Consider the following 20,231-nt stretch of genomic DNA (forward strand, 5'->3'; position numbering starts at 1 on the left):
TCAGCATTACTCATCCACACAGGAGTTACTGTAAATGGATGGATAATAGCAATAATAGCTACAAACAAGTGTGTGTGCGTGTGTGTGTGTGTGTGTGTGTGTGTTAGATACAGTGGTAAATACCTAAGTGTATTTACACTCACTCTCCTCTACCAACCTCAGAAGGCCAGATTATTACCATCCTCTCCATACTGGAGGCAGAGAGGGGTTAAGGATGCCCCAGAAGGCACAGTCAAATGCTACGGTGTTGGTGCCGAGGCTTTCCTCCCCCGGGTGGTGTTGCCCTTCTGTTCCCTGTTGTGCAGTGTGATACCAGAGCCACTGGTCCTGGTGCTTCCGCCTTGCCTGTCCCGTTCGCAGCTGCAGATTCATGGGCTCGGCCAGGTCTCACGCAGATTCTACTTGTCCTTGTCTCCTTTAAATGCATTCCTTCAGCGCTGGGAGAGAAGGTGGCAGAGGTGACGAGCAGCCTGTCAAATGCAGACCCAACTAACGCACTCGGTGCCACAGGGAATAGAACCTGCCCTACTTTTAGCCTCACCCGGTAGCTCAGGTGGGAACTCACTTTGTCAGCACCTCCCTGAGGGTCGGCTTTCCTGTGGGCCCAAGTATGTCCCTCCATTGTGATGGTGTGTGCGATTCCTTCTTCTGGCGCAATCTTCACACGGATACAAACGGTGGCACATGTTCTTGTTGGGGAGGCTGCTTCTGGGACAAGAACTCAAGTGTCCTCTTGCTTTTAAATTCAAGCTCATCAATGTGTCCTTGCCACTTGGGTCAGCAAAATGAGTGACCTAGTTTCCATACTGGACATGGCTGAAAGGTGGTAGGAGATTCTTGTGGTCAAGTGCATTCACAGGAAGGCTGTTGCTCAAAAATGACATGAAGTGGGGGGGAGGGGGGAATGGCTCCCGCCTGTCATCCTAGCTACTCCGGAAGCTGAAATCTGAGGATCTCAGTTCAAAGCCAGCCAGGGCAGGAAAGTCCACGAGACTCTTCTCTCCAATCAACCACCAGAAAACTGGAAGTGGCTCTGTGGCTCAAGTAGTGGAGCATTAGCCCTGAGCTGAAGAGCTCAGGGACAGCACCCAGGCCCAGAGTTCAAGTCCCATGACTGACAAAAAAAAAAAAAAGTGACCTGAGCCACAGTGCTCTCCGCTGAGAACAGCCCAGTGCACAGACAGTGACCTACTGTGGGTCTCCATTCATCCCCCACGTTTTAGCCACCAGGTCACTGTATTATTTTTCTTCTTCATCCATACCCATCTCAATCGAGATCTTAAATTGTCCTTTCTTATCATCGTACCCCTCCCACCACCTCCCTCTAGGAGTGTTTGCTGTGGTCCATGGGCAGGAGGCTCAGCTTCCCAAGTCCCTCCTTCAGGACCGGGCTGGCGGAGGGAAGAGGCTTCGGCTGCTTCCCTAACAGGCCTGAGGCCCGAGGTTCCTTCCCCAGCTCTGCAGAAAAGAAAAGGGGGGAGGGATGTATCTTCCTTCAGGAGTGTTTCTTCTAGTTCTGATTTTGTTATGCACAAGTAGAGACTTGGGAACACTGTCAAGTTTTACTGGTTGAATATCTTTAATCTAGAAATCCCGAAACACTTCAGACTTTGGAACAGTTTAGACTTGGAGGTCAGGGTTTCCCCTTCCTGTCCTGTGAGAATGATCCCCACAGCATCTGAGATGGCCGAGTCTCTCATGAGAGCACCAGTATTATATGTAGGGAAGTACAGGAAGTAAGGACTAACTACGAACCCCACTCCCTGAGGTGGGGGCCTCCCAAATGGGATACTTGCAGGTCTGAAAGGTCTTTACTGGACCCTGCATAGTCAAAAATGTGCCTTAAACTAGGTGATTCAGGAAACTCAGCACCCACAAGACTAACTCAGGTCTGCTTGTGGCCACCAGTTTTTGAACATCTTGGTACTGTGGCAGAGCAAGTTGGCCCGGCAAGAGAGACTGTTTCCAAATGCCTCTTTTCCCATCTGCGCTGAGCTCGTGGAACCCGCACTCAGGAAGTCCAGGCTGAGGAATTGCGACTTCAGGGGCTCTGGTTCAGGTAGTGTGAGCAGAGGTTTTTCCAGGATGAGTCCCACCACTTACCCTTATGTACACTGGCAGCATGACTGCCTTCCACTTCCGGTTCCCTCATCCACATGTCTAAATTTAGCATCATTTAGAAGGCCAAAAAGAATATTTTGCTTTTTCTTACAGACCCATTGTTTGTTGTTTGAATATTGATCTTAACAATCACACACACACACACAAGAACATCCCAAATAGACGAGCAGGTGCTCAGTCAGCCCGCACTGTCTGTCATCTGTACTCATGGAACGTGACACCGTGAAAGCAGGCCTAACAACTCATTAACAGCCTCAACAGGCACTCGGGAATTTTTTTTTTGTATATAGTTACAACTGTGCCAATGCAACCTGCAATTCTTGTTCCAAGTGTGTTGTTGGCTGCATAGTAATATTTGCCATTGTCTGGCTGATCTTTAATTCATGCTAACCTCTACACTTCAGTCTTAATCGTCTTCTGACCTCCTAGTTCCCCTTTCTAAAATGAGCCCGTTTGCCACCCCGTGTCGGGGGGCTGTCTGCACAGGGTGGCATACTGAATAGCCCTCCGCATGCTGGGTGTTCTGAGAAATGGAATTGCAGGATTCTGGCTGGGCCCCTCACAGAAGCTTCTCAGACGCCTCATGCTGCTGGTGACTTTGAGTCACTCTAAAGAGATGTCCACAGCTCCTTCTGCTGTGGCAACTGAGAGAAGAAAGCAGCTCCCGAGAGGAGTGGTCCTGCAACCTTTACTGCTCATCTTAGCCAGGTGTTTACCAATGACTGACCCTTCTGAGGAGGGCTTTGAAAGAACAGACTGGGGCAGAGTGCTGCAGCCATCCCGTCTAGCAGAGTCTGAAGGTCTCCAGCGGCAGGCGTCTGCTTAGGCTGTAGACGAGGGGGCTTGAAGGGAGGCGTTGCCCGTGTGAACGCATGCTTTGAATGGTATCTCCTCATCCTGACCTTGTCCTACCCAGTGAAGGACATCAGCCTGACTTTTGGGCTCCCTGCAGGAGAACCATGTCCAGATCTGGGTTCCTAGAGTAAGAAGGAGCAAATGCAATGTCTGTGCTTGATTTCCCACAGACACCCCAATCGATCTGGTGGTCCCATGGACCCCACAGTTCAGTTGATCTGGGCTCTCACCTTCCGCTTTGCTTGTTGCCTGGTTTTTTTCCTACCCCACGTCAGTATGTTCAGCAAGTTAATGGAAATGCTCGCCTGTGAGTGCTCTCTACATGTAAATTATGGGCTTCACTTTTTTAAGGAAAAAAATGATCCCACCTTATCTTCTCAAAGGTAGTAGAAAATGTATTCTTGGCTTGGAATGCTTTCTAGAGGTTGGGGTACGCCTCAGTGTGCCAGGTATGGAAGCTACTGGAATATCTATGCGATAAGCTGTCTGAGGGAGAAGTCAACCAGAACTCTTCCCATTGGGGGTCCATTCATGCGCCTCTCAGCCTGGCTTAAACGACGAACAAGACCGGGCACACTCACTTGGTAAATAAGTGCTTTATGTAGTTTTCTAGGCCACACAGACTATATTTTGAAATAGAGTTATTTAAGCTTTCCCAAATGATCTGAATTCTGGGATTTTGGTGTTTCGCACAAATAGGGAAACAATTTTTTAATTCAGGATGCTTAACCATTTTGGTTCATCTTGATGAAGTAAAGGTGCTAACATTTTTCCCCCTGATTTTTTTAAATTCTATTTATTGCTTACGTGTTACCAAGGAATTGAACCCAGGGCCTCATACATGCTAGGCAAGCACTCTACCATTAAGCCACATCCCCCGCCTGGGGCTAACATTTTTGTTATCCACATCACATCTGTAGGAAGTCACAGTGAATTAATATCCTTCGCCTATGTGTACCACTTTCACCCTACTTTGGGGTCTTCCGATGGCACATGCACGCAGAAACCACACCTCAGGATTTCATCCAGTGCTCTAAGCACAACCTGTTCACTGTGGGAACATCACTGGAGCGGATGAGTGAGAGCCAGGGCGGACTTCCTCCCCGCCCTCCCGCCCTCCCGCCCTCCCGAGGGTTAGGATGACTCCAGAGTGAAGCCCTCTAACACAGCAAGCTTGCTCACCCTTCGCTTAGATTAGAGGAAAGGGAGCAGATTGTTTCTGATGCAAGAAACCAAGCACATGCTTCCTGGTGGTTTGCCTCACTGTCTTCCAGTCAAGTCTGGGACAGTGGTGATGTCTCATTAACTTGCAGGTCTGAGTCTCGTCCTAGGCTTTCTTTGCAGTCTGATCACCTGCAGCCGGTAGCTTGTGACGTGGAGCACCTCCTCCAGGGTCCCTGGGAGAAGGGCTGCCGCAGGCAGAGCTGCAGAGTGGCCCCCATCAGTGGGGTGGGCAAGGAGGGCTGCACAACGGCTCCCAAAATGATGAGTGCTGTGTAGACCTCCAGTGTAAGCAGAGTTCTGCCAAGCATTCAAGACCGAAAGTGGGGAAAGCACACTTGTGAGGGCTCAGTGTGGACAGCCTTCCTACAGCTTTACGGCTGCTCGGGGGGGGGGGGGGGGGGCACACGTTTTACATCAGAAAGACGTAAAATAGTTCCTCCCTGACATAGGCTCCTTTACAAGTTGTTTGGAAGCTGTCCTTGCTGCCTCTTAAGTTCAGGAAGTAATTCCAAAATAGGGATAGTAATGCTATATAGCATTACTGTATAGCCCTGTATACCAGGGCTCCTTGTCAAGTGCCCTCTCGGGCTGTGTGGGGAAGGGCTCCCCTGAAGTCCCGTCCATCCCTGCTGTGGCTGCATGAACCCCTCCCTGGCCCTCAGGCTCTTCACTGCTGTGACGCAGAGCAGAAGTGGACTTTTTTTTTTTCTTTTAAGCCAGGGTCTCACTACGTAGCAACATTGGCCTTGACTTCCTGCGTAGCCCAGGCTGGTTTCCAACTCAGCGGTCCTCCTGCCCCCCCCTCTGGGATTATTGGAGTTCACCACCACACCTGGCTCAGTGTGATAGAGAATAAGCTAAACCCCGGAACCGTTAATAACACTTAACCACATAGAGGACGGACCTCACCAGTAACTAAAGAAATGCAAATTGAGATCCTGAGACATTGTTTTCACTTATCTAATTCAGAAAAGAAGGAATTGTAAGTAGGGCTGAGCAACTCCAGCGAGCCCAGCTGTGCCTGCACACCGCGGGGGAGGTCTCTGATGGCCCCTCTGCGGTCAGTGCCACCCTAAGTCCTGGCCTGTGCTCACTGCTGAGGATCCGTTCCACATAATCGAAGACCTGCACTTACTATGTGTGTTTCTCAAAATATTTGCAACATCTGGGCATGGTGGCACACCCCTGTTAATCCTAGCATTTGGGAAGCTGAGGCAGGAGAATCTTGAGCAGCCTGGACTACTGAGTAGCGCCTCATCTCAAAAAGCCCAAACCAGCCAAACAAAAATCATGTGATCGAACCGAATCATTGTGAATGGTCATTGGGACAGTGTTGGAGAAATCGTGTGTATATGATGGAAACTACTACACTTGACGTTTTCATTACATTCGGAGAAGCAAAGCATCCTATTGGGTAGGCTTTTTGTTCACACTTCTCAGATTAGAATTTTTTTCCCCCGGCATTTTGTGAGTTATTTAGGACAGTCATTTATCCCATCTACGCCTCAGTTTATATGTTCAAGAGGGGGATGATGGTGGCATTAACTTTCAGTGAAACAACTCATGTGGCACACTGGGCACAGTGCAGGAAACAGCTTGAACGACAGTAAATGCCGAGCAAATGACTGCATCTCTGCCTTTGTTTGCTCCTCTGTGAGGGAGAATGACGAGGGTTGCTGCTTGAGCCTCAAGTGAGTAAGTGGATAAGGATAGGGAGTACTTACTGTGAGTCCCCTAGCGCTGGCAACTGTTCACGTCAACCCTGATGACTAGGCACCATGGACTGTTTGAAAATCGACATTCTCATAAACACGTAGGTTAGAAGGTGCATATAATACGGCAACTGCCTCTAGGTAGGAACATTACAAGTAGTTTTTAATTTTGATACTTTACTCTTCCAACATTCATTTGCAACAATGAGGTGTATGTTTGTGATATATGTATATATATATATGCACACACAAATGTATGTATACATGCATGTATACATATATGTGTATATATCTATCTATGTATATGTACATATGTAAATACACATATACACTCATATATACATATATATAGCTATATGGATATATTCACATATATGTAGATGTATACGTGTGTAGATGTATAGGTGTATATATATGCATATATGCACATATACACCTATACATCTACACACGTATACATCTACATATATGTACCTATATAGGTATATATATATATATGTATAGATATTCCTTTCCTAGTTTACAAATCAGTGATTTTATAGTTAAAGATTCTGCTTAGTCCCCTCTAAATGAGAATTATGAATCCCTTGAGTGGATGGTTTTCCTGTCATAAGCCCACAGTACCTGGACATTTATAGGTAGACTCTCAATATTCTTGCCCAGCTTAGCAGTGTTACTCAGGTACATTCTTCTATTGCATCCTAAGTCCTGGATACATGCTTGAGTAGTTTCAGAAGATTTTGAAATATATTGGTGGTAGGCCCTTTCCTAGACCAACTAAACCTAAATATCTGGGGTAGGCATTTGAGTAAAGGCTCCAAAGGAAATTGAAATATGCAGACTGGTGGTCATCCCCCCCCCCCACACCGCCCCCACCTTGCACTCAGATCACTTGAGAGTAAGAGTCCCCTGGAGTGCTTCTTAAAAATACAGATGCCAAGGCCAGACCTAGACCTGCCAAAGTTTAACTTTCCCCAAGAGACACTTGGTAATATGCTTGCAGCCAACTGTCAGTTATTGGCAGGGTGATATTCCAAGAGATGTGTCATTAGGCGATTTTGTTGTTGTGTAGTCTCAGTGGCACAGGTCATCACTCTGTAGGGTCTCGACACAGTCAGATGACATGCAAAGTTTTCCCGCAGTTGTGGTAACTAGAATGTGCCTATAAATCTACAGATAAACACACTGGGTAGTAAAAGACAGAAAAAAATACACCTGGACATAATAAGTTATACAGGATTCTAGACATTCACATAGTGAGACCGAAGGAGGATATTCTTAGGAGAGGATCACAAAGGTCCAGTAGCTGTGTGTATAGGATCGTATGAAATGATGTGTATCAAGAACTCCAGGAATTGGCAACAGGAGGTTTATTGAGAAGAACGCCAAGAATTGGAAACAAGAGCTTTTTGTTTTATTTTGCTTTCTAGGTTTGTTTTTCTCCTTGGTCGCTGTTTTTTGATTTCTGCACCTTTTGTCTTCCATGGAAGTGTAGCTGACTTGGGGAGGCAAGGGGAGCCCCGCAGGGGCGGGACAAACAGTGAACAAAGGCAGCAGTGGTACTCACCAGATGCCACGTTGAAAATGAATCGTGCACCTTGTGACGGGGGAGGTGGGGAGGAAAAAACTGGGGGAAAACACAGAAAGAGGTGACACTGTTCAAAAAGAAGTCTAGTCATTGCCTGACTTATGTAACTCCCTCTGTCCATCACCTTTACAATAACAACAGCAACAAAAGACATGCAAAATGGGTGGGACTGCAGTATAAGTACAACCTACTCCTTTGCTGTTAACGTCTGTAAGAAGTACACTCTTGGGCTGGGAATGTGGCCTAGTGGCCAGAGTGCTCGCCTCCTATACATATGAAGCCCTGGGTTCGATTCCCCAGCACCACTAGGCCATATCCCCAGCCCTACATTGTTTTTTACCAAGAACTGTGTGTATATGTAATGGCCTGGCTGTGGTCAGGGCACTAGCATGCTGCACTCTAGGACAGGACTCCGCCAGCTCTGTGCTGATCTTGGGGCTCTGCTGCTGTGAATGCGGTCTGCCATGGACTGAAACCTCATCACGCAGAGCGTAACTGTGTTCCACAGCGTCTCGCGTGCCTCCCACACCAGGACTTCCTCCAGAGCGGGGGGTGCTGGCCGGCCTACACCACAGCAGCGCCTGTGGGACCCAGGAGCGTTTCTGATGTCCCCGATCCTAACAAGATACACGTAGGGGATTGCAGGTGCAGACACAGCTGACAGCCAAAGACGGACCCAGGAGTGGCCGTGCTGTCACTCCCCAGAAACCCGTGAGAGGAGCCGTGTCGTGCCCCATCCCAGTCGTGCTGAATCCGAGAGGGAGGGTGGGGCCCAGCTGTCTGCATCCTAACCACCCTGCTGAAGTTCAAGACTCCCTGCTGAACAGTGGCTGGGTTAAAGGCAGATTCACAGAGATGGCCTGGGAGATGGCCAGGGTACTCGTGGACTGAGCCAGGCCGCCCAGGCAGGCGGCCCCGGACTGCTGCTCCAGGGCATACCCTTGGACCACTAAGCACTTGAAAGCTAAGGGCCTTCCACCTCTGGTACGACCCGAGCCCTGGTTTCTTGTGGGCAGCCCGATATTGCCACTCAGCCCTTGAGGGCAAAATACATGGTTGTTCCTCACCCACAGCGGGACCTGTTTCCTGTACAATTGTCAGAGTGTGGTGCCTGGGAGCCCAGTTTTCAAAGGTGCCGATCCACATGTGGCTTTGGCTGCCAGTCACAGGAGCAGAGAAGGACTTACTTGGTCTGTGTGTCTAACATGCGTGTCTCACCTCCGTGCCCCTCTGCTTGTCGTGCAGGTTGTACAGCCGACCCACCCTCGCATGGTCCTCGAAGCCTCAGGTGGGCAGTGACCACGCCTACAGAAGACGAGGCCAGGAGGTCAGTGACGTGCCAGGCTCGAGGGACCGGGAGGCCCAGGAGCTCAGAGGCACGGCCCGAGCGCAGGGCCCCAGACAGGGCCCATGGGAAGTTGGAGGAAGGACAGAGCAAGTGACGCAGAAAGCAGCTTGGGAAGAAGAGCTGAGGATGCCGGGTCCTGCCAAGTGGCCCAGCGCAGGCTCAGAAAGCTGGAACGAGTCAAGGAAACTGGGGAGGCACATGTCCGATGGCGACGGAGAGAAACTGTTCCAAGACCTGTACCCGTTCACTCAGGAAGAGCATGGGCCGATATCCCAGAACCAAAGGAAATCCCGGTCATTGCCTCGAGTCCTTTCCCCCGAGAGCCTCGCTGGCACGGAGATTCCCATTCCCATAAAGGACAGCCACGCGTCAGGTGTCCCGAGAACGCCACCCCATCCTTCCAGTTATGCACCACATCTGGAGACCCCGAGGAACCCCGAGAAAGGTGCTGCCCCAGCCCCTTTTCCCCGGCCAAAGTTTGGAAGGCCCGTCAAACCTCCCTCCTACAGCTCGTACCAGCCCCCCAGGGCCGGGGAAAGCAGCGGCTTTCAGGAGAGCGACCCCTATAGCTATCTGACCAAAAGCAACGACCCCAGGCACGACCTTGGGGTGCCAGATGCCGGCCTGGAGCCTCCCGTGTACGTGCCTCCCCCCTCCTATAAGTCACCCCCACAGCACATCCCGAACCCCTACCTAGAAGACACAGAGCCCACGAACGTAAGCGACAGCCACAGGCGGCAGCAGCAGTACGGAGCCGACAAGGATGGAGCCCGTTGTTGGCTTCCCCCTGGCCCCGGTGGCGCTGGGAGCACACAGGGCAGCGGAAGCCCGGGGTCGCCCCGAGGGCTCTCCTCCCGCCCCCACCCAGGCGCTGCCTACGAAGGCGGCGTTCAGTACATCCCCTTCGATGACCCGAGGATACGACACATCAAGCTGGCCCAGCCCCCTGGCCTCCGTGAAGACCTGAAGCTCCATCACCGACAGCACGGCCCTGGGCCTGCGGGGGCCCCAGAGCCAGCCCGCGGGAAGACGCAGCCCAACGGCGTCCCTCCGCCTTCCCGGGGCCTGGCACCCCCGTCAGACGCCGAGCGGGGCCAGGCCTCTTCCCACCCCAACCCCCAGCGGCTCCGGGGCCTGCTCCCCAGAGATGGAGAACACGGAGGCCTCGCTGACCCAAGAGAGCAGAGTGTGGCAAGAGGACACCCCGAGAGCCAGGCTTCCCCCCACAACCCCCAGGGCGAGGACACCTGCAAAAGCCAAACCAAGCTCCGCAAGTTTGAGAGTGGGATTCAGACCAAGAAAAGTTCAAAGAAGAAAACAAACGAGACCATATTTTGCTTGGTTTCCATCCCGGTGAAATCAGAACCCCATCTGCCAGATACAGATACGAACAACAATGACCTAAAGTCCCCCGCGGCTGGGAAGCCGGGCCTTGATAAGAGCTCAGCCCTGCCGGAGCAAAGCCTGCTGAGCATGTCTCCCACCGACCTGGAGCTGCAGGCGCTCACGGGGAGCGTGGCCGGGAAACTCGTGTTCCTCAAGCAGGAGCTGGAGGAGCTGGAGGACGAGCCAGCCCGCGACCTCAAGTTCGTGTACCTCGCGCAGCACAGAGAGCTCAAGTGTCCAGGCTCCTGGCCGGGTCACCAGTACAGAGATCAGCAGACCCAAACCAGTTTCCCCGAAGAGGCCAAAGGCCCTGGGCGCCTCCCTGCTCCAGACCGGGGAGCGCCAAGGAGCCCCGCCGCCACCCCACCCTTAGAGCCCCCCGAAGCTCCCTCCAGTGACCAGGCGCAGACGCTGGACGCCCCTGACCCCCGGGGCCAGCCCTCCCTCAGCCCCTCCAGCAGCAGTGCTTTCTCCAGGACTCCCTTGTCCCGAAACCAGGCAGCCCCGAGCCAGGCCTGCGTGGACGCCTGTGCCCGCGACCGCGGCCGGGCAGCAGCCAGGCCCCCGGCTGGGCCCCAGGTGGTGAGGGGCGAGCCCACCGCGGCTCGGTGCAACAGCAAGCAGCCGTTCGGTCAGTTCCTCCTGAAGCCGGTGAGCCGCCGGCCCTGGGACCTGATCAGCCAGCTGGAAAGCTTCAACAAGGAGCTTCAGGAAGAGGAGCAGAGCGACAGCAGCGAGAGCAGCGAGAGCAGCGAGGCGGACCCGCCGCCCCCCCGGGAGCAGGTGCCCCCCGGGGAGGGCTGGGAGCGGGGGATCTGGAGCGCAGCACGGGGGTTCTCCAGCCCCACGCGGGCGGACGGCGGCGGCGGCGACCCCTGGCAGTGGGCAGAGGCGGCCGTGAACGGCCCGTCCAGGCTCGCAGCCAGCCCCGGGCCCGCGGAGACACGGGCGGCCTCACCACCAAGGGCCAGGAGCCCAGCGGGCCCAGCTCACCTGGCGGGGCGGGAGGAGCCCCCACAGGACCTGCAACTCTCCAAAGGCCCGGGCGCCGGGCCACCGGGCAGAGGGGTCCCACCGAAGGGGGAGCGTCATGGAGAGAGGGACGCCGTGGCCCCCCTGTCGGTCACCCACAAAACCCGAGGCCTCTCAGCCCCCGACCTGCGGTCCACGGGGCTCTCCGCCGGACAAGAGCGAAGCGCGGCCGAGCCCGATGGGGCCTCGGGGGGCGGGGGGGCGGTGGAAATCCCCCCAAGTGAGTCCCTGCAGGCGAGGGCAGAGAGGATCCTAGGCATAGAGGTGGCTGTGGAGTCCCTCCTGCCAGGGCCTCAGCCCGACCCCAGCGCCTGCAGCTCCGACTTGCCCGCAGCACCCTGGGAGGCCCCCACCCCAGGGGGTCCCCCACCGGGGCAGCCCAGGGTGACCCCTGATGCCTTCTACGGCAGGAGGAAGTGCGGCTGGACGGAAAGCCCCCTCTTTGTAGGGGAACGGGCTCCCCAGGCATCGGAGCACTCCGGGGCAGGGAGGGCCCCGGCCGGCCAAGCCACCAGCCCCGAGCCTCCGCCCAGCTCCATGGAGCCGCAGACCATGGAGGAGAAGGACCCGGGCGTCAGGCCACCCTTCAGGTCCACACTGTTCCATTTCGTAGAAAGGACCCCAAATGCGGCAGGCTCAGAAAAGAGGCTCCGAAGCCCCTCCAAAGTGATTGAGAGTTTACAAGAGAAGTTGGCCTCCCCTCCGAGGCGGGTGGCCCCCGACCGCTTGATGAGAATGAAGGAGGTGAGCTCTGTGTCCAGGATGCGGTGTCTGAGCTTCCAGAACTCAGACTCCACAGAGGAGGCCGAGGACCCCAAGGCCTCGAGGGGCCAGGCCTGGCAGCCCGGGGACCTCGTGTCACCGAGCAGCGAGGACCTGGCCTGGAGAGTGGGGTACCCACCCTCTGTCTCCAAGGGTTTCACCCCTCCAGAAGAAAACGGACATCTGCCAACACTAAGGAGGGAGAAGAATGTGGAGTCCGACTTCTGGTGCCCAGGTAAGCAGTGAGGAACAGGGCGGGCATCTGCTGTTAGATTTGAATCCTAAGATTGGATGGATGGATGGATGGACGGACAGATGGATGGATGGATGGATGGACGGATGGACAGATGGATGGATGGATGGATAGATAGATGGATGGATGGATGGATTGATCGACAGATGGATGGACGGATGGATGGATGGGTAGATGGATGGATGGATAGATGGATGGATGGATGGATAGAAGGATGGGTGGATGGGTGGGTGGATGGATGGATGGATGGATGGGTGGGTGGGTGGATGGATGGGTGGGTGGATGGATGGATAGATGGATGGATAATAGGTTGGTGAATAATACAAATCCACTTATTCATAAAAGATAAAGTTGGCCCCGTGAATGGTTCCATTATAAGGTTATTCACTTTCATCAGGGGTGGTGATACAAGCCTGTCATCCCAACACTCAAAAGGCTGAGGCAGGGCGATCAAAAGTTGGAATCCAGTGAGAATTACATAGGAAGACTCTGTCAAAATAAAGGAAACATGAAACAAAGTCTTCATTTTTGAAGAATTATCCAGTTCAAAAATCATATTTTGTCATCAATTATTAAATGCTTATACCTTCACAGAAATTGTGCATGTTAACACTTGTATACATTTATCTACATGACCAACTTTTCAGAAGTTAGTGAGAAGAGGTGAATGGTTTTTGTTTGTTTGGTGCTGGTACCGGGGCTTGAACTCAGGGCCTACGTGCTGTCCCTTAGTGTCACGTGGATGGCAACAGTGTTTTTACCTCAAGTGAGTTTCACCTTCTGAGCTCTGCAAAAACAGGTCCAGAGGCAGGCGCTGAAGACTCACTCCTGTAATCCTCCCTACCCAGCAAGCTGAGATCTGAGGATCCTGGTTCAAAGCCAGCCCAAGCACGGAAGTCTACGAGGCCCTTATCTTCATTTATCCACTCAAAAAACAGAGGTGGAGCTATGGCTCCGTTGGTAGAGTGCTAGCCTTGAGGCAGAGAGAAAAAAGAAAAGCAATACCCAGTACCCAGGCCCCTCTGTGTTCAAGCCTCAAGATCGGCACCAAAAACAAACAACAACAAAAATAGGCCCGGAGAAGTTCTTGGGCACGATGTTAAGACACCAGATATATATCCATTCTGCAGCCTACACATGACTAGGAGAGGAGGTGGGATAAATCCTGGAAGTTGTGCAGATGGAGAAAGCGGAACTTGACGAGGCCGGTCCTGCCCGCCCCTTGCGCGGCTGGCCCACCGGCTTCCCCCCGAGCTGCTTCCGGCAGCGCCTTCGGCTCCGGCACCTCACTTCATTTTCTGCCTTAAAATCCAAGAATTTGGAAGTCGAGGAAGACATGCAGTTGCTTTGCCTGGAAGAGTTAAGAGAAATGTCAAATCAAAAATACCTACTCGGGGCACTTGCAAAATGTTTCCCACAGATTCTGCTGGATGGCTTCTAGGAGTGTTGGCGCCTTGTTTCTTGGCACGGTGTTTTACTGAGCTCAGGCACTCGTCACGGGCCTCTTGCTCCTCTGCCTCGACCAGGCGCCGCGGGCCGTGGAAGCGAACGCGGCAGTCGGGTTGATTTTCAGCTGACAGATAAAGCCATGTATTTGTCTTGTACGGCGTGGTGTTTTGATGCGTGCCAGTGTGGAATCGGCGAGTCTAGCTAATTAGCGAATGTGTCAGCTCATTAGGAGAGGTGTCACCTCACCCGGCGTTTTTTTTACTGGTGAGAACGCTTCTCAAGAGCGCAGCACGTCGCCATCTGCTGGAGGGGCCCGCCTGTCACCTCCCGTCCCGCGGCCACCCGCGTATCCCCAGCCGAGGCGGCCGCGGCTCAGCTTTCCGCTCCTCTCATGCCAACCGGCTTTGATTAGACGTGTGGGTGAAATCGCTCCGTGTTTGATCTCTCTGTGCCTGGCTTATTTCACCTAATTAATGTTCTCCAGGGCCCTCCACGTTGTCACAAAAACAGAACGCAATGTCTTTTTTTGTGGCTGAATAGTATTTCATTTTCTTTCGTCCACGTTCTTCCATTCATAGGCTCACCTCCTGTCCTGGCTGCGGCGGCCAGCGTTTCGGTGAACGTGAAGTGCAGTCCTTGCTATCGTGCGAGTGTCATCTCTTTTGCACATATACCTCATGTGGGATTGCTAAGCCACGCATAGTCGTCCTCCAGGCGTTCAAGGACCTCCTGCCCTCTCTTCTGTAGTTGCGTTAATGTACATTCCCATCGACACGATGTAATTCCCCATCCTTACCCACAGTTGATCACTTTTGACTTTTTCATACACTTGTAAACCATCTGTGTATCTTCTGAGAAATATCTGTTCTAATCTTTTGCCTATTGTTAGTCAGTTTGTTTTCTTGCCTATTGTTCCTTGCCTGAGTTTCTCCTATATTTCAGATAGTCGTTCCTTGTCAGGTGTAGAATTTGCAACTATTTTCTCCCATCCTGTAAGATTCATATTCCTCCTCCCCCTTATTGCACTGGGGTTTGAACCCAGGGCCTTTCACTTGCCAGGCAAGTACTCTACCGCTTGACTTAGACTGTAATCCTCCTCCTTCCACAGACATAAGAACACGAACACACACACCAACTTGTTTTGTTGAGATGAAGATCTCATAAACTTTATCCCTATCTGCTTTCAAATAATGATCCACCTAATTTTCACTTCCTAAGTAGCCGGGACCCAGCTCTTCTACAAGATTCTCTTTGCTTTGTTCTTTCCTTGGCCGTGAGAAGCTGTCCAGTCTGATGCGACGTCACTTGTCAGTTTTGGCTTTCTTTGCCTGCGCTTTTGAGGTTATATCCAAAAAGATTATCAACCAAGACAGTGGGATTCTCCCCCCCCTTTTTTTTGCTGGAAGTTTCATTGTTTGAGTCTTCCATTTAAATCCTTGATTCTGAATTGTTTTTTAATGTGGTGAGAGTTAGGTTTGAATTGGTTTTTAATGTGGTGAGAGGTCGGTCTAATATCATTTTTCTGCATTTGGATATGCAGTTCTTCCAGCACTGTTTATTTACTGAAGAGATGAGCGTCTCTCGCCCTGCATTCTTGACCCTTGTTACAAGTCAGTTGTCTAGGAGTGTGTGTGTGTGTGTGCGTGTATGTAAGTGCTTTGATTGTGTTTACCCAGGACCTTCTCTTTTCACAGCCCCCTCCCCCCACTGATTCTTCCCCAGCCGCTTTCTTACACTCCTATCTCACTATCATTGTTGTTTTGATCATTTGAGGTCTAGATTCTGCATGTGAGAAAAAAGAAAACATGTAGCACGTGGCCTTTTGATCTTGGCCTATCCCACTCCGTGTGATGATCATCAGATGATGAATCAGATAAATGAATCACCTTTTCCCCAAGCTTTCTTGAGACACGATTAAGGAATGAAAAGTGTCTCTCGGAGGTGTGCTTTATGCTTTATCATAAGTGCACATTCCGAGGACCATCAAGCTAGCTAGCATGTTTATTTTAGTGTGTGGTGAGAACAGTCCAGCTCTGCCCTCTGGCAGATGTCAGGGGGTAAGTGAGGCCTTATTACCTCTGGTGACCCATTGTTCTTCAGGACTTAAACCTCCCCTTCTTCTCCCTGCCTCATCTCCTGAAAACACCATTCTCTTCCCTGCTACTTGAGTTTAACCCTTTTAAAATCCCAGATGTGAGTTCATGTCGCCTGTGTGTGTCAGGCTTATGTCCTCAAGATCGTCCCTGTTGCTCTGAGTGACAGGGTTCCATTCCCCTTTGAAGCTGGATAATATTCCTCCCTGTATGTTTCCTTGTTCACTCATCAGTGGGTGGACACAGCGGTCATTTCTGGGTCTTTGCGGTGGTGTCCGTGCTGCAGTGGGCGGGGGGGGGGGGGTGAGACGGGTCTTCTACACACTGCCTTATTTCCTTTGGAGACACACCCAGCAGCGGGACTGTGGGATCATGTGGTACTTCTACTTTTTAACTTTTTTAGGAATCTCCATTATATATGGATGACTCTGCGCCTTCCAAGTTTCTTAAACATCTTATCTTTAAGAATCGAAAACTATCAGGCACTGGGTGCTCACACTTGTAATCCTAGCTAGTCAGGAGGCTGAGATCTGAAGATTGAGGAACTTACCCCAGGCAGGAAAGTCCATGAGTCTCTAATCTCCAGTTGATCACCAAAAAGCCTAGATTAGAGCCATAGGTCAGTAGTAGAGTGGTAGCATTGAGCAGTAAAGCCCAGAGATAGTGCCCAGGCCCTGAGGTCAGGCTGCAGGCCCAACACTCAGACACACACACACACACACACACACACACACACACACACACACACTTAAAATTTTGGATTCAGGATTGTTGCTTTTTCATGTAGTGACCTGTTTTGAAAATGTGAGTAACGTGGCCCAGTTTGGAATTTCTGTGGCAAGCAATAAAGTAGATCCAATGATGGTCTTGACTCAGACACACTTGTGTGTCCTTCTGGGAAGTTCTAGAAGACAGATGAGCATCCAGCGTGCTTGCTGGGGGCATCTGGAGATGGGAAGCATCTCATTGATGGCCACTCCACACCAGAAGGACTTCATGATCCTTAAGCCGTGATGTCAGAAAAGTGTATTCTAATGCAAGCCTGTGTTAGAGTTGCCACTTACAAGGAAAAGAAAAGAACTCCTGCCTGGTTTCAACCAAGCACATCCCTGCTGGTTAAGAAACATCAGATTTATGGTGACTTATTTTTCACAGTGGAAACAGGAAGCACAACCAAACATTAAGCCATTCATGTCTGCCTCCCCCTCCATGTTGGGGTAAAAAAAAGAAATCGCACATTGTCATGCGAACCACCTTTTAACCATTATTTTTTGACTTAATAAAAATAAGCTTGCTGGAAGGAAGGTCTCAGACTGAATTTCTCACATGTGTAGATTTTGCTCTCTAAGCAAATTCATAGCCTACGAATGAAGGAGGAAACAAGCCAGGTGAACCCGCCACTCACTCACTCGCCTGTTCTTCATTTTGCAGAGTCCTATGACCCCAGCAGGGTAGAGCGGGTATGACGTCATGTCGGTGGAGGCCGGCTCTGCTCTGGGGGTACCAGTGCTCCTGGGTGCAGTCCATCCCCTCGCGGAGCCCAGCGGAAGGTGGACACTGCCTGACTCCCCCCTTACCACCCACAAAGGACGAGGAAAGGCATCCGCACGGAGTTGTTTGTGGAGAGAAAACCATCTGTTTCATAGCATGAAGATCTACTGTCTATATTTAGAAGAGTTTTCACAGAAAATCTCCTTCCTAATGGATTTGGCCAAGCTGGCAAATAGTTTGGTGTTCAGCTGGTTCTGTGTGAAAATTTGAATATGGAAAATGGAGCGAGTCGTGTTGAAAGGACTGGGGGTGTGGTCCGTGCCCCCCTTGGTCCTGGGCCTTTGCTCAGGGCGTGGGTCCTTTCGGCTTAGGGAGACATGGATGGCTACATGTGATCCCTTTCTATCAATTCGGCCTTCTGATGCTGGGAGTAACTTGACTAGTAAGCAACTTGCCATCAGAGAATAAAAGCAATACCTTTCAAGTTCCTAAAAGATAACACTTGTGGTATCCTACGCTCAAGAGTGTTTATCTGGCAGCGAAAACACTTTGATCGTTTGCAAACTTGCCATTGTCTGCTTTGCACTCAGTATTATCTATTTTTATTTTCTGTATGGATGTTTAGAAATTCTTTATATGAAAAGTAATTGCTGGTTTAAAAATAGACCATTTTAACAAAGTAACTCTATTTCTTTTTACAGAATTGCTATTTTTCTATGATGTAAAGAGTTGCTCAGTGGCAGATTTTTAAGGAAGTGTTATTTTATTTAAGAGTCTATCCCTTTGGTAAGCAGAGCCCTGAGAGGGTCCCATGCTGCTTTCAAGCACGTACCCTTGCCAGGCCCTGCCTGGCCTCTCTTCTCTTACCTTAGAGCTCCTGCAGGGTTCTTCAACTCCTGTGAGGCTTCATGGGACAGTACCCCGTCAGTCACCTAACAGCCTATGACAAGGTCTGCTGCCAGAGCAACTAGACCGACCAAAAAGCATAGCTGCACTTTTGTATGTCTGCGCAAATCTGCCCTGAGAACCTGCTCCTTGAAGAAATATGTATTTTTATCTAGAATGATCCTGAATTAGTCTTGCATATTTTCAAGAAGTGCTTGGAGACATTATATACATGGCATTATATATATTTATATGTATATAGGTGCCGTAACAAAAGTATTCTGAGGCCTATGTATTCTACAGTTTCATGTTGCATTAACCTGCACAGTGTTTATGCATTTTGTATGCATTTGTCCCTTATTTCCAAGTGAGGAATTCTTACTAGCTTACATTTTCTATTCAGTTTCTTTCGTTTTCCCTCCCCTTCCCTCCTTTCCTCCTTCCCTCCCTCCCCCTTTTCTTCCCCTCCTTCTTTCTTCCGTTCTTTTTCTTCCTTCGTTCTCTTCCTCCCTTCTTTCTTCCCTTTCATTGTTTCTCTTTCTTTTTTTTTCAAGTCATCTTTCTATTTTCAGACATTTCAAATTCCTACAGTGTGAACAGTTCACCGGTCTGTCCTCTGGCCCTAAGTCGACTGACTGGGCTTCCATCATGCCCGCTCTTAGGGACACCGTGTGATGTTATTTCCAAAGACCCTGATGGCTTTGGACTGTGGAAGACAAACTAGGATGGCGGTGGCCCTGACAGCTCTTCTCCCAGGCACCTGCGTGCAGTCTGGCTTCACAGTTACCCCCAAAGCCATCTCTTGCCAGAACTCGGCTCTCCTGAAAAGTTGCAGTAAGGCTTGGTTTTCACAGCACCAAGATGACCCCACGGTTGTTGTTTTTTTTTCTTGAGGAGCAACTCGTGGGACTGAGGTGTCACCTCTCTGCTCCTGTTGGGCAGCCATTCCGTTCTCTTCACAGAGCTCCGTGCAGGCTGAGCCACCAAGGGCTTGATGGCTTTGCCCGTCCCCTCTAAGAGCCGGGGCAGGAAGTGCCATGCACCCAATGTGTGCCGCACTTGCCCTCCTCTTCACTACTCTGGTACAATCTAGAGACTTCTTTTAACCAAACCAATTCCATTTTCCCTTCTTCCTGAAAAGAAAGAGAAAGATCCTCAAGGGAAAAAAAAAAAGTTGGACCTCATGTATGTTTCGCCTAACCCAATTCTGATTCTCTTCTGTTTTGTTTTATTCTAAAATGTTCTATCAATCATATCTTTCTGGAGCCAAGCTGAATTTAATCGAAGTTATGAATATTTGTACTTTCACCTTAAGTTTTCTGGAGTTAAGCCTGTATGTAAATCATTTGGAGGGCAAAGGTTGACTTTCAAATCAGTAACTTGAAAAATGGGATTTTTCAGACCTTCATATTCTGAAGCAAACAAGAGTCTAATCCAAATAGCTCTCCCAGAGGTTTTCAATTTCTTCTTACATGCACACAGCTGTGGCTGAAGAAACACTTTATATTTTGTGTCTGCCATTGTTTTCCCACGCACATGATTTCCTGGTGGTATTTAATAATTTGGAGCTTGTAAAAATAAAAGTTCTAATTTTGACCATTTGAATGTGCCCCCATGCAACGTATTTGTGTGTCTAGATTTGCAAAGGGAGGTGGACATGCCGGTAACACGGCTTCGACTGCCAAGTCTCCAAGTGATAGGGAACGACCTCTCTTGTTATCATTTTCAACCTTATTCTTTACAAACCTAGGAAAGATGCAGCCAGCATCTGGGTGGACCCTCAGAATATTTTTTTTCCCCAGATTTTCCTAAATTATTGGGATTTCTTTTTCAAAAGACCCTAACATGTAGATCTACCCTTTGAGAGCTTTCCTTACCAGAACTGTGGGTCTACGTTTTTATCCACATGGGAATTCAAAGTCCAGCTTTCTCTGATCCACTTGACAGTTGGTGAAGACCTATTGTTTATGAAAGTCCAAATACTTAAACTAGTCACAGAACCTAGCCCCGGGGCACTTGAACAATAGCAGAA

At 50.5% G+C, this 20,231-nt stretch overlaps 1 protein-coding gene and 1 long non-coding RNA gene across 4 annotated transcripts in view; one reads left to right on the forward strand and one right to left on the reverse strand.

Annotated features, from left to right (window-relative positions):
- LOC125366828 overlaps positions 1-14,952 on the reverse strand; it is a 31,596-nt gene extending 16,644 nt beyond the window's left edge. The window contains exon 1 of the long non-coding RNA XR_007213981.1: positions 14,863-14,952. This is a non-coding gene — a long non-coding RNA (uncharacterized LOC125366828). The remainder of the gene's footprint in view (positions 1-14,862) is intronic.
- Positions 1-19,804, forward strand: part of Jcad (junctional cadherin 5 associated) — a 43,990-nt gene extending 24,186 nt beyond the window's left edge. For all 3 annotated transcript variants that reach the window (XM_048367550.1, XM_048367549.1, XM_048367548.1), the window contains 2 exons: positions 8,746-12,263; positions 17,255-19,804. In XM_048367550.1, the coding sequence (XP_048223507.1) occupies positions 8,746-12,263; positions 17,255-17,289 (3,553 nt within the window). In that variant the 3' untranslated portion in view covers positions 17,290-19,804. The remainder of the gene's footprint in view (positions 1-8,745; positions 12,264-17,254) is intronic.
- Positions 19,805-20,231: the final 427 nt, after the last annotated feature.

Source organism: Perognathus longimembris, chromosome 18, assembly GCF_023159225.1.
Source record: "Perognathus longimembris pacificus isolate PPM17 chromosome 18, ASM2315922v1, whole genome shotgun sequence".
Taxonomy (NCBI): Eukaryota; Metazoa; Chordata; class Mammalia; order Rodentia; family Heteromyidae; genus Perognathus; species Perognathus longimembris.